The sequence below is a fragment of the Charadrius vociferus genome, unplaced genomic scaffold (genome assembly GCF_000708025.1).
Source record: "Charadrius vociferus isolate BGI_N301 unplaced genomic scaffold, ASM70802v2 scaffold14, whole genome shotgun sequence".
Classification (NCBI taxonomy): Eukaryota; Metazoa; Chordata; class Aves; order Charadriiformes; family Charadriidae; genus Charadrius; species Charadrius vociferus.
Genome location: NW_009648876.1, coordinates 2,389,149 through 2,402,814, shown reverse-complemented (window position 1 = coordinate 2,402,814; position 13,666 = coordinate 2,389,149). Strand labels below are relative to the sequence as shown.

The 13,666-nt window shown below is 37.0% G+C and overlaps 1 protein-coding gene across 1 annotated transcript in view; it reads right to left on the bottom strand.

The window, feature by feature from the left end:
- AQR (aquarius intron-binding spliceosomal factor) overlaps positions 1 to 13,666 on the bottom strand; it is a 73,441-nt gene that overhangs the window by 43,637 nt on the left and 16,138 nt on the right. The window contains exons 5-13 of the mRNA XM_009887000.1: positions 13,039 to 13,074; positions 10,574 to 10,694; positions 9,131 to 9,271; positions 7,440 to 7,508; positions 6,843 to 6,943; positions 6,109 to 6,185; positions 4,791 to 4,855; positions 1,608 to 1,724; positions 533 to 646 (exon numbers count right to left, since the gene is read on the bottom strand). Coding sequence (XP_009885302.1) covers positions 533 to 646; positions 1,608 to 1,724; positions 4,791 to 4,855; positions 6,109 to 6,185; positions 6,843 to 6,943; positions 7,440 to 7,508; positions 9,131 to 9,271; positions 10,574 to 10,694; positions 13,039 to 13,074 — 841 coding nt within the window. The remainder of the gene's footprint in view (positions 1 to 532; positions 647 to 1,607; positions 1,725 to 4,790; positions 4,856 to 6,108; positions 6,186 to 6,842; positions 6,944 to 7,439; positions 7,509 to 9,130; positions 9,272 to 10,573; positions 10,695 to 13,038; positions 13,075 to 13,666) is intronic.

The following is a 13,666-nucleotide window of genomic DNA, read 5'->3' as shown; positions in this document are numbered from 1 at the left end:
CAAGAAAAACAAGGAACATGTTTAACTTAACCCTGATTCCCTGATTATTATTTTTTTTTGTTGTTAAAACTGATGGGATGAAATGTGAAAAGCGTAAGTATCTTTATGTAACTACAGTAAAGTGAATTTTTATTTTGTCTCTTAGGTACAAGGGACCGCTATTGCTATCGTATGCGTGCACTGATCTTGAAGAAACGGTGCCACCTACTGCATAATGGTAAGTTAAGTTCCTACAGCGCTTAATTTTACGTTCTGAATAGATTTAATGGGAGCAGTTCATCTCAACAATATCAAATCAAAAGTGGTGGTGCTGTGCTACAGCATATTATTTAGTCACAGTCACATATGTAACACTGAAGCATTAGTGTCTTTGGTATAATATAGAAAGTCAAGTTAAAAACTATTCCTGTAACGCAATAGGAAGAATAAGGGGTTTGTTTTAGAAAATAATTTAATGACTATTCCAGGTGCAAATTAGACTAAAACAAAATCAAATCCTTTCCTTCCCATTAGCACTTTGCCATCTGCCTACCTGTAAAGAAGTAATCCTGTCATAGTGAATTGTTGTCATCTCATTCTCTGTCAAAGCATTTCCAGTCTGATCGTTGATTTCAAAGCCAGTGTAGAATTTAAGCATATCTAAAAGCTGAGACATGATACATATAAATTAGTGGATTAACAATAAGAGACACCCTACCACAAACAAAAACACAATTTAAGAGGACAAATCTGGGCACCATACACAAACGAGAGCTCTTCAAAATTCTTGAAGAAACGGACTAAGGAGCGACATCTGAATTTTATTTTGTGCATCAGCCAAGTTATAACTTTGTTTAGGTATCTCATCTACAATTCGTAGAAATTACAGCACAGCCCAACACCAATGCGGTTTCTTTTATCTACTAAGGACTTGAAACTGAAACTAATTGCACTAAGGTGACCCAGCCAGAGGTTCACTGGCACGCTGAACCCAACTTACGGCTTGCTCCTACCAAAAGGCAGAGGTCTCACTCTCTCCTGCCCTCTCTGATGCCAGCTCTGGAATTCAGCCTACCTCTCAATGAGATTATTTAACTTGGAAGAAGAAAATTACTCAGATGTGCTGCTGGCTTTGTGTTCCATCTATACTAACCCTCAGAGAAACTGAACAAATGCCAGAGATGGGGGACAGCAAGCAGCAGGAAAAGCAGCTGAGATGCAGGAAAGGGGAGAGATCTTCAGACCCTGCCATAAAAAACAATATACTGTCCGTGACTGAGTAAACTGAAGGACAGTAGCAAAAAACAGCTGCACTGTAGAACAGTCTGAGGTCAAAACAAAGCACAGAAGAACACACTGCTGACAATTTGGGGTAAAGTATGCCAGAAGCTGCACTGTTTTCTAGGTTGTACTTCTAAGAACTGCTCAAAAACAGACCCAGAAATGTAAGAGTAGTCACACACATAAGTACAGGTAAGAAAGGACTACTGTCTGAAGGATTTAAGTAAAAGTGTAGTTTGCATCCATCAGAAAAACCTGTCTTAACAAACAAATATAAAACAAAACAATAGCAGTATTCAGAGCCGCATCAGAATGAAAAAGTTATTTTCACCAACTTTGTATCTCACCTGGCAAAAGAGATGACCCTCCTTCTCTCTTTTAGCAAGGCTGGACAGGTAACAGTGAACAACGAGATGGGAGTCATCCAACACTGTATTAAACCAGCGCCGTGTGGGAAGCAAAGCCTGTAGTAAACAACCTCATGTTAGTACAAGCAATTCTTAAAAACATAAGAAATCCTGGTTTCTCATAATTTTCCATTTCAAGAAGTCCTATCAAGATAAGATTACTGCACAGTTATTTGCACATCTAATACCGTAACGGAGGTTCTCATATTAAAGCAGCATTCAGTGGACAAGGGAAGATCAAGTGATGTCATCTACCTGGACCTGTGCGAAGCGTTTGACACTGTCCCACATGATATACTGGTCTCTAAATTGAAGAGACATGGATTCAACAAATGGACCACTCAGTGGATAAAGAACTGGCTGAACAGTCGCACTCAAAAGAGTTGCAGTCAACGGCTCAATGTCCAAGTGGAGACCAGTGATGAGTGGCGTTCCTCAGGGGTCAGTACTGGGACCTGTACTGTGCAACATCTTTGTCGGCGACATGGACAGTGGGGTCGAGTGCACCCTCAGCAAGTCTGCCGATGATACCAAGCTGTTTGGCGAGGTAGACACGCTGGAGGGGAGGGATATCATCCAGAGGGACCTGGACAGGCTGGAGAGGTGGGCTGAAGCCAACCTCATGCAGTTCAACAAGGCCAAGTGCAAAGTCCTACATCTGGGACAGGGCAATCCCAAGCACAAATACAGGCTCAGCAGGGAATGGCTGGAGAGCAGCCCTGAGGAGAAGGACCTGGGCGTGCTGACTGACGAGAAGCTCAACATGAGCCAGCGATGTGCGATCACAGCCCAGAAGGCCAACTGTATCCTGGGCTGCATCAAAAGAAGTGTGGTCAGCAGGTCAAAGGAGGCGATTCTGCCACTCTACTTCACTCTTGTGAGACCCCACCTGGAGTACTGCATCCAGCTCTGGAGTTCTCAACATAAGAAGGACATGGACCTGCTGGAGCACATCCAGAGGAGAGCCACGAGGATGATCTGAAGGCTGGAGCACCTTTCCTATGAGGAGAGGCTGAGAGAGTTGGGGCTGTTCAGTCTGGAGAAGAGAAGGCTCCGGGGAAATCTTATTGCGGCCTTCCAGTACCTAAAGGGGGCCTACAGGAGAGCTGGGGAAGGACTTTTTACTAGGGCATATAGTGATAGGACGAGGGGGAATGGCTTTAAACTGGAAGAGGGCAGGTTTAGATTAAACATTAGGAAGAAATTTTTTACTTTGAGGGTTGTAAGGCAATGGAACAGGTTGCCCAGAGAGGTTGTTGAGGCCCCGTCCCTGGAGGTGTTCAACAGGGGGGTTGGAACTCGATGATCTTCAAGGTGCCTTCCAACCTAAACCATTCTATGATTCATGATTTATGCCAAGACACTGGTTTTATGCAGGTAGGCTGCTATGAACTCAGCCTTTTATAGGACTAGGAGCACAGCACAAGCCTGCCATTACCGAGATTGCATCCTGCCAGTAATAAAAGTAAATTAAATAAAGCAATTGTTCTACTACTAAGTGTCTACATAATGACTGTGTGCTACAAAAGATAAGTCAAAGTACAGCAACATTGTTTTAAATGTTTGTTTTCTATACTAATTTCATTAATTTTAAGCTTGTCTTTCTCAAGGCTGCAAACTGTTTCTTCTAAATATGGTACGGTATCCTCTATTCTTTGTAAGGTACTCAAATTAGATCAAAGAATTTTTTGAATCTTAATTAAAACTGTATAAAAGTTTTTTGTAGACAAAATAGATCGTTTCTTCTCAATGTAAACAGCTGCTATATGTAGCAACTGTTCAACAGCATACAGTAGTACACCTCAACAATTCAAGAGAAAAATTAGTTGTTCTTAATTGAATCTACAGAATAAATTTAGAAAGCCAAAAAGCAGCAACATGGTGTTTAGAAGACAAAGAAAATAAAATAACCTGTAGTAGAAAATGTTAATTGCCCTGCTCAATAATTACAAAAAAACAAACTCAGAAAACCGTAAGAACTTTCCATGGAGTCATTCTTTTCAAATTATCAAATCATCAAATTTTGATGGCAGTCTGTATACTTTAATATGAAACAAATATCTGAAAAAGGCCTCGACATAGGTAGAAAGAGCTCATTAACACAGTACATGCTACTGAGGCAAAGACTTGGATTTACAGCTAATTTCTCATTTGCTTGTTCCAGTCATTTAAACAGGCTTCATAAACTGTCTGAATTCTAACCTTCCTGCAATACCTAGTTAGAACCAACATTAAATGTACTGCCTCTAAGTATTCTGGCTAACAACCAGACTTAAGTTTAACTTCAAATACATATTTTCACTTATGAAAGTATATTATATGCATACGACAACACGATCTAATTTAAAGAATTCATTCTATTGCAACTACAAGCACAGGCTACTTAAGTGATTTAGCAGAGGACAGTATGAGTTCAAGATGGAGACATTTTAAAATTCCCTGTGCTTACAGTTTCAGAAAACTCTCTTATTTCAGAAAGTCTTCTAAATCTGAAGCTATTTTAAGTAAATTGCTACTCGTGACAAATTGCAAATTTATGTCTTTTATTTTTAATTCTGGTACTGTGAAGCTTAAAATTGTCCTACTTTCTCAGTACTTACCGAAAAATTTCACAAAACCAGCCTGACCTCCTATTACCTTGTAACAAACCTAGATCAGCAGAACTGTTACTTCTAAATAATGAATTCTAGTCAAATAGAAATAGTTTGCATTTCAGAACAACCAACACTTTCTGGGATTATACCCTACAACACAAAAGATACTTTAAGTGACCTATTATGCACTGGGAAGACTACCTCTGGGTTATTCTTAGTGGATTAAACCCTCATCAATTGCCAGAACTATTACCACTACTCCAATTAACAAAATCATCTTCACTGAGCAGTTTAGGATTCTAGCTTTCTTTAACAATTCATCTGGTTTATAAACACTACTAGTCACTTCCCAATGTGGATGCACTGCTACATCCTCCTATTTACAGATGGAAAACCACTATTAAGCAACCAAATGCACAACTGTGACATAACCGTCTGCTAATTGGAATAAGGCTGTAATAATGACTTTACACATTTAAAACCCAGAAAAGTGCACCTGGAAGCAGGCTGAAACAACTAAATAACTTACCTCAAGATCTAGCATGAGTTCAATGAATCTTTCACAATAATGAACTTTGTCCATAGAAATAGGACCTAGATAAAAAAAAATTTTTTTGCAATTGATTCACACCACAATATATTTGTACTTGACCTATTCTTTAAAAACGTAATAAATGCTACTAATATAACAGTATTAGCTTTTAACAAGATTAAAAAGTTAACTAGTTCATTATTCTCTTTTTCTGAAACAATCCTTTCTTTCATTGCAAACCAGAAAAATTTTGGATATAAGAAAGTAACGGAACTAGTTTCAGGAGCAATTTTATCCACTCTGGAAAAAAAACAACCAATGTGACATACAAAAATGCACACTTCCACAAGATACCAATGGCCCCCTAAGCTTCATAAGAACTTTTAACTCCAGGTACTCAAAAATACCTATTTAAAGGCTGCAATCAAGGTGTGCGCAAAAGGCCTTGACAATATTCAAAAGTACTCAGCGGTGTCTACTAAGGAGCCTTTAGAATCATGTCAAAACACAATGCTAAGTCTGGTTTAATGAATATCTATTTCCTAAAGCCTCCAAAGAACTGTTAGTGTAAATCTTCCTATAACAGGTCTTGCATAATTGGGAAAACTGAGGGAATAGGTATTCTTTCCGAGGAAGCCACAATACACAGAATTTCCCCTTACAGCTCTGTTAAGAGATGAAGAAGTTTACTAAGAGTTTAAGAGCAAAAGCAGAACACTTGGAAGTGATTTCACCCAAATTGTGCTGTACTTAGAGTATAATAAGCCTTTTTTTGTCAAAAGGCTAACACCTTCCTGCACAAACACTTTTCCTTTCTAAATCAGGCAAGCATATAATTTTGCTTGTCACAATGACTTATAAATCAAGAGCAGTCAAATCTTACAGAATTTCACTTTACTTAAGACTTTTGTTCTTACTGTAAATCAACAGTACTGACAGAATAGAACCTTATGATATGCATTTATACCACCTGTTTAACAAGGCATCTAAGCACATATGAAATGCTTTAGTGCTGTAAGAAGGCTGTAAGCATACAACAAAGAATATCAGAAATAATTTTTTTAATAAATTCCATACTGAACAGAAGGAGAAGAGGTTTAAAGTAGCTTCCTGCTATTTAATTTTTAAAGCATATACAGATTTGAATACTAATTTTGACATGAAATCCATGCAGACAGGCATGGATTTCACTAAAACCCCATCTAGATAAGGTCTCCAACCTCAGGCTGGTATCCTAAAGAGCAGTTACTTCAGCAACAGAAAAAAATTTAAGACAGATTACCAGATAACAAAGTAACATAAGAAACACAGTTACCTGAGACAGGTATTGATTTTAGCACAGAAATGAATTTCTGAATGAGCTGTGAAAGAAATCTTCTCTCCCGGTATGCTCTAAAATCAAGCATATAACAAAAGCATTAATATTTTTTAAATGTAGACTAGAAGTATATCATATCTTTCACTAATACAAAGTTAGCTGCTTTAAAATTTATATAATGGTAGCAGGTTACTTTGAAACACACCTAAACTGTTTAGATGGTAACTTTTCTCTCTGCACTCAGGCAGACACTAGCAGTTTTTAGGCACAGAACTGATTAACGACCTATGGTTCTACTGAGTCAAAGAGGAGAAGTGTGTCACCACTTATACCTTGCCACACTGCAACACAAAAGTATTGGAACATTTAACTTTCATGAATTTTTATTCAACTACTTGCATAAGCTATTTGCTTTAGAGCTGAACATTTGCGAAAGGTCATGAAAAAATACAAGTAACTACATGAATATTCTCTTATGGCTTTCATGCTTTAGGTCTAAGATTTGGTATCACAAATTCACCGATCAAACAAAATATTAGAGTTCTATAATAGTATTTTGCATAAGGAATACAGGAAAACAAAATAATTTCCAGGAGACCACATATGATCAATCCTTATTTGCCATCTTCACAGTTTTTTTTATTGAAACAACTTATTTTAGCTGAAACAATGAATGCATTAAGGGCTTTGGATTTAACAGGAAAAAAAAAAAAAAAATTTCTGCAACATACCGCATTCTTGCCTCCTCATCCATTTTCTCATCATTTTTCTTAATTAGATTCCAGAATTTTCTTAGTTTTGGTGTCTTTTTCAGCTCTTGTTCCAGCCGTTTCTGAAATTTTAAAATGTTATTCAGTCACCAAGAATCCTTGTTTTCACAAGAGATAAAAATACAATCCAGTCTTCTTATTAAAAAAAGAAAAAATATATAACAAACTGAAATAAACATCTGTCTCAGACTAATCTCAGTAAGAATCACTGTAAAAAAAAGAACGCAATACTGCTAGAGAATCTAGCCATGGCTAGATGTCAGCTCCATTCCCCAGTCACTGTGATCTCATGGCCCTGTCTACAAATATAGCTTGAATAAGCTATAAGCAACAAAGCTTAGTTTTATGAAAAAATAAATAATTATTTAATAATTACAATTACACGGAAGTTTGCAACAAACAATAAAGAGAATTTTACCAAGCACACAAAAACATAATTCCATAGCAATGCAGGCAGCTTTAAATATTAGACTTCTATAACTGTATTCCGTAAGAATTCACTTTACTGTACTTGCATAATGCCTAGATTAGTTGGCCAGTTTACACGGCTATGCTTACAGGTTGTAGAGCCATCCACATCGGTAAGGAAATGAGCTGCTGCACCTGACTTCTGATCAAATCCACTTCCTGTTAGAAAGTTACAGACAGAAATATTTTTTTTTAGAATTCTTATGTTTTCTGATATTCCTTTCTTACAAAATACATCAATATACATTACCATCTGACAAAAACACCTATGTTGTTATATTAGATTTCACAATTTCCTAACAGGAAACTGCACAATAGCCCTACCCAGTAACACCTAGAACTGCTGGTGACTTTCATATTTTAGGTTCTTTTCATGGATTCTGTCAGTTCTTAATACTTCAGCAGGGGCCCCATCCAAGTATTTTTAGCATAGAAGCTGGTGAGAACTGATGTTTCTTCTTCAGACATTTCTTGTACTTGAACTGAATTGTCTTACCGTCCTTTCTTTATTTGTTTTTACTCTATTCTTTCTCTCCTGAAGCCCTTCATTTATCAAGTTTCTCCCACTTCATTTACACTCATCCCATTATCTGAAATTACTAATTTTATCTACAATTCATGTAACTTCCAATTGTTGTTCCAAATGTTTTCTTTCTATCTCTGATCCACAAAGTTTACTTTCTTTCCTAAACTACTAAAAAACTTCCATTAATATCTTAAATACGTCTCATGGACAAATATTCTATTGTGAGCATTCTAAAACTTGGCACTTCGGTGCTCCTTATTTAAAACACAACTGTGACTATCCTGTTCTGCATTTCACAAAGAAGGGCAGCTTCAAATAGCAGTACACTTTTACAAGCACCTTTTTACGGGCTTCCATATCACGTTATGAGAGATACGCCCTGCAAACAGGATTCCTGTACAGACACTCCCCAAAGCCTCCTTTTAAAGTGAAGATCCATTGTACCACAGCCACTACAGCAAAATACTACCTCAATGAAATATACATAAGGTTCACGATGATTACTGGCTCCCATAATCACTCCTAATTCCAAAAATTAAATCATATTCTGTCTCAATTGTTTTGTCTGCAAGACACAATTTTTTTCTTTATTTGTGCTGATCTTGATTTTGACTGATACATCCTGTATGTAAGTAAAGAAGCAGCCCAGTAGCAAAAGAGGTAACAGAGTACTGTTTCATATAACAGATAATTGTAAAGTATTCTCCACACTTGCTAATTAGGATCTATAACTGTGTGTTTATTATAGACTGAGAACACAACTTGGTCCAATGTTTTGTTAAAACTAACTCAAGAGAAGTGCAGATAGAAATATTATCTAAACTTGGTTTCAGAAGTGAAAAAATTACTGTCTTTCTCAATAGTTAATGGAAATAATTTTGTGCAATTTCCCAGCCAAACTAAAAAGAGTACAGCAGTAAGTAACCTGCTTTTAAGTGTAAAGCACCTTTTCAAATATAAATACATTTTTTTAAGCACCATTTTAAATATGTCTGAATATATGCTTTTAAATTGCAGTAAGTGCCAATCCTCCAATTTCAAGTCTCTTTTATGACCTTGTGTCAGAAAAAGCAAACATGATGAGAGAGAAAAAGCAAGAGTCAGAAAGAGGGGTAAAAGCCCTCCAGTACCATCTTCTTTCTTAAATGGGAATTTTGCTTCATCTGTCTCGTAAGAAGAAATTGCTCAAACTAAACTCCTATTAACACAGAACAGCATAAACACACTGGAAGTATTACAGTTACTTTTAACATACCAAACTATTGAAGCAGTGATCAAGGAAAAGCAGCAAGACTGTCTGTTCATGCAGAGAGTATTCACTGTCATTTTCAACCAGCGATGCTTCCAGTATGCATTTGAAAAAGAAGGGAAAGTGTTCTGGTTTTTTTTTGAATGTCTAGGAATAGAAGAGGAAGTTGATTTTGAGTCAGGTTGATACAAATCTTTTTAATCTTCATTCACATAACATAGATTAAGTTCTCTAAACCCATTTAAGTCTATAAAAGGAAGGATTTTTTTCTCTTTTCCATTTATTTTGACCAAGCAACACAAACAAAGCAGAATAACGATATCCTCCTGACCAAGGATCCTCACGCTGTAGGAACGCTCTTAGTGGGACTACTGCCTTTTGTGTAGTCTAACACAGGTGATGTATAAGACAAACTGAACAAGAAGCACAAGTGGAATGGGTGGTGCTGTGGGCATGTTCAACCAGTCATCACACAGAATTACTGTAAAATTACATAGGTTAGAAGAGAATTGGTAGGTTTTGCCTAAAACTATGACAGCTATTTAGCGATCTGCAAAAAGTGAGCAGGTAAAAACCACCAGAGACAAATTACAATTGTGGAACTCCCATTCAGCTGTCTAATCCAGAAAAAGATAAACCAAAAAATTGTGGAGGTAAAATGGTTTCTTTACAAGGGCAGCCATGTACCAAACAACAAATTTAACTAAGCTGCTTGGAAAATAACGTACCAGTCATTTTGCATCTAGTACGTACACCAGAACAAAAAAAGGCACAGAAATCATGTAAGCAAGTTACTAATCCTTTGCGCTTTGTCAGCACTGAAGTAATGGCTCTACTATCGGAGTAAGTGTGCTTCTGAAATAATGCTTGCATAGAATTTCTAACTAAGCTTATGTTGTTGAAATGACCTGTGAGAACAGGACTGTTTGCAGAAACACTGAATCATTTCTAAAACTATTACTACAAAAAACAGTACACAGAGAAGCAGAGTAAGAGATTATGTTAGTATGAAATTTCATGCAAGAAAGCTACAAAACTGTATTCACAGGTTTTAAGCAAGACACTACTGGATAATATGTTAGACTTCCAGTGGTGCCTTCTTATATTAACAGATATAAAAATCCTTTTTTCTTTCAGTATCAAAGCAAGAACTTCTCTGCCAATGCCCAACTTTTGTCAAATGCCAAAAAAGCAAATGGTGCTGATTGTGTAGAGGCATCACACAGCAGAACAAAGGAATTCCAGAAGGAATTGGGCAATTTTTCATCCATCCATTGCTTTTTCCAAGAACACCACACACTTTAAAACACTGTATGAGACATTCCAGCTGAGGTACCATTTACTTTTAACATTACAAGCTTTGGTAGCTTCTGTCAGTATAAGTGAGCACACCTCAAAGCTGCAACTTGCGGATCAAAGACAATTCTAGCTGTAATTGAAATTGGTTACCTCCCACGCAGGGACATTCTCTCTGAACTTCTCATTCACCATACAGCAGATTGACATTAAATATGCCTTACTGGACACCTCTGGAGAATAATTCATCCATAGGTAATTTTCAAGGTACTGGCTGTGAAGAGACAAAGAGTATTTCATTAGTTCCTGCCACCCACATAATCTGTCACTCAGTTATCCACAGGGTTTTTTTCCTCCTTCTCCTTAAAGCCATCTTTATAGTTTGTGAGTAGTTCCTGCAGTTACCTCTCATCTAGGTCACTGCAGCAAAACTTGTTAGACTCGGTAACTGCTACAAGAAACAGATGAGTTTCTTATCAGGGCAGCACATTGACCAGAGGGTTTTCAGATGTAACAAGTAGCCGCAGCTCAATACAAAGTCAGAATATGAATGCAAGTTGATTTTCCAAAAGGATAGAGGGTGGGAAAAAAAAAAAAAAAAAAAAAAAAAGGGAAAAAACTTCACTTGTCTATAGAATGTCATATGCAGCATTTCCTAGCATAAGACACAAAGGACAACTACTGTATAACACTATTTATATTATTACTCTTTCTTATAAAAAAAATAGGAATCATCAAGAGAGATTTTAAGCATATAATCATATAAAGGCAATAAAAATATTACATTACAGTGCAACTAAAATAAAGCATTGAACATCAGGGGAGTGATTGTTTTCAACAAGGTGAAAAAAAAACTACTGAACACCAGAAAATAGCAGCTTCTGAGCAATAAGCATTTCTTCTTTGTTAATATGGCACTTTTCTCATAGAAGAAACTCTTAAAATTAGATCTTAGAGATAAGAGGCTATTTGGACAAGCAACAGTTTCCCTCCTTTAACTTCCTCTTGAAGCTATGCGGGATAGTTACTCCTGAGGAGGCAATCCCTAAATCCATCATATTCAACAGTGCACTTGCACCTTGTGCTACTTTTAACAACTGCCACCAGAAAGCAGAAAGTCTTGTTTCTTCCTAAACAAGCTGCTCATCCATTCCTTCTCAATGCCTGTTCTAACATACATTTGGCCCCTCATGAACCAACTCAGCTTTACCTATTTACTTTTTTCCACAGCTTACTTTTCTGATGCTTGAAAGCAAGCTACTTCAATAACTTCAGGTAAGACAAGTATCAGAGACGGTGGTGAAAAAAGGCGGCAAGAACTTGTATGTAACCACGAGCAAAAGGTTCTGTAATGGTCAGACAGGGATTTCCACTTTCTGGGAGCTCAGCCAGAATGGCTAGCTTCAGATGGAGCTGAGATAACTTCATGGGCATATACAAGTTGAAATGCCCGTACTGCTTCCCAAGAGCTTGGATCTGCCAATGGGAGGGGGAAAACCCCCACAAAATCCGAACTCCATACTTCATTTCACCCAGGAATTCCGATAAACTTCAATACACTTTAGTAAAAATACTATTATGCTGCCAAGTGAGGATAAACGTACGCGAGCAAGGCTGAAGGACAAGAAAATCTCATGTGTATGAAAACAGGAGAGTTTGACAGACCGATGGGGGAGTGGGGGAGGAAAAGAGAGAAAATTACTTACAGGACAAATGGCAGTAGATGGGGCTATAGACCAGAAAGTACTAACGTTACATTACAGACTGGTAACATTAAGAATGTTCACAGAAAGGCTAAAAAGCTCTAAATGCCATGGTACTGCTGGCATGCAAATTCCAGAAGCCACGCTACCAGCATGCCATTTGTTAGTGTCAAACCTCAAACTGTAACTTACAGTCTCTCCTCCACCTTTCCTAATAAAGAAGCAGGGAACAGAGGGAAGTTTGGCCTACTTTTCTAGTTCGTGGTACTACTTACATATTTCAGCCTTTTCAAACAAAGAATCTATCTCAACCAAAAACCATCTTAGTCTTTCTGCTCATAAGATTTGAGAGAAAAAACAGAGCCAAACAAAACACTAAATATTGTGTTTCTAAACATGTAAATACTGCAAATATTTATTTTACATCATTTTAGACATGCTTTATCAGTTCTTCCAGGGAAGTCTGAACTAGCTGTAAGAATCTCCGAAACAGATTTCCACTTCCTTTCAAGTGAAGAAAATGTTAGTGATACTGCTGCACCACAATTCATTTTTAACCTTGCAGTAAGACACTTAATCCAAAAACTTACTCTGACTTCACTGAGTTCTGATTTAAGGCTTAATGACACATTCCAAATTACAGATTTAAGTTTTTCACCTAGTTCATTCACACTGTCTTCTTTGGTGCTTCACTTACACTAAAAATTCAGAATCATAAAACAAGACACACCAATATGTTACTTATGCTTATGAAATTATTTCCTCCTCAAATTAAGCTCTCCTCACTTAAGCTTCTGAGGTACACAATCCAAGCTTTAGTAAGCACAAACGAGTATACTACCTAACTGACTTAGCGTCTCATCTTTACAGGTGCCTATGAAAAAATAACTTAAAATTTCATTCCAATTAGCTTACCTGAATTCAAGAAGCATTATCTTTCTAATAGCAAACCTAAAAAGGAAAAAGTAATTAATTAACACAGGAAAAAAAGCCTTCCATACGTATCTTAGCTGTACAGAAAATGGCTATATTTTTTCTTATTTTGTTATCTAATGAAACCTGTATAAACATCTAGGAATTATTTCTGTCTCCCCACTTCCATGCAAGAGCAACCACCTGAATGCAGAAGCAACTGCTGTAACACTGTGAAAGCTAGAGTACATGTAAGTTCATTAATCAATCAAATTAACATTAAAAAAATCCATCTAGATCTTTTAAATATGAAGCCGCTGTTTCCAACTGCCTTGAAGACATAAATTGCTAGAAACTGAGAGTGTCTTCTGGACAACTAAAACTATATATTTAATCAGTTCATAATGGTATCTCTTAGTGACCGGGAATGGAAGTTTGCTCTCATCCTGTATAGCAATTCTTAGATTACGTTCATAAAGGAATCAAACAGATTTATCTCCAGAGCTCAGACTTCCCCTGAAAAGCTCCAAACAGCTACAGTTGCAATTCTTTTCTGTACACACAGCTCTAGAATGCGGTTTATCTTGAATTCTGTCTCCCCCATCTAACACTACAATTCATTGAAATGAGA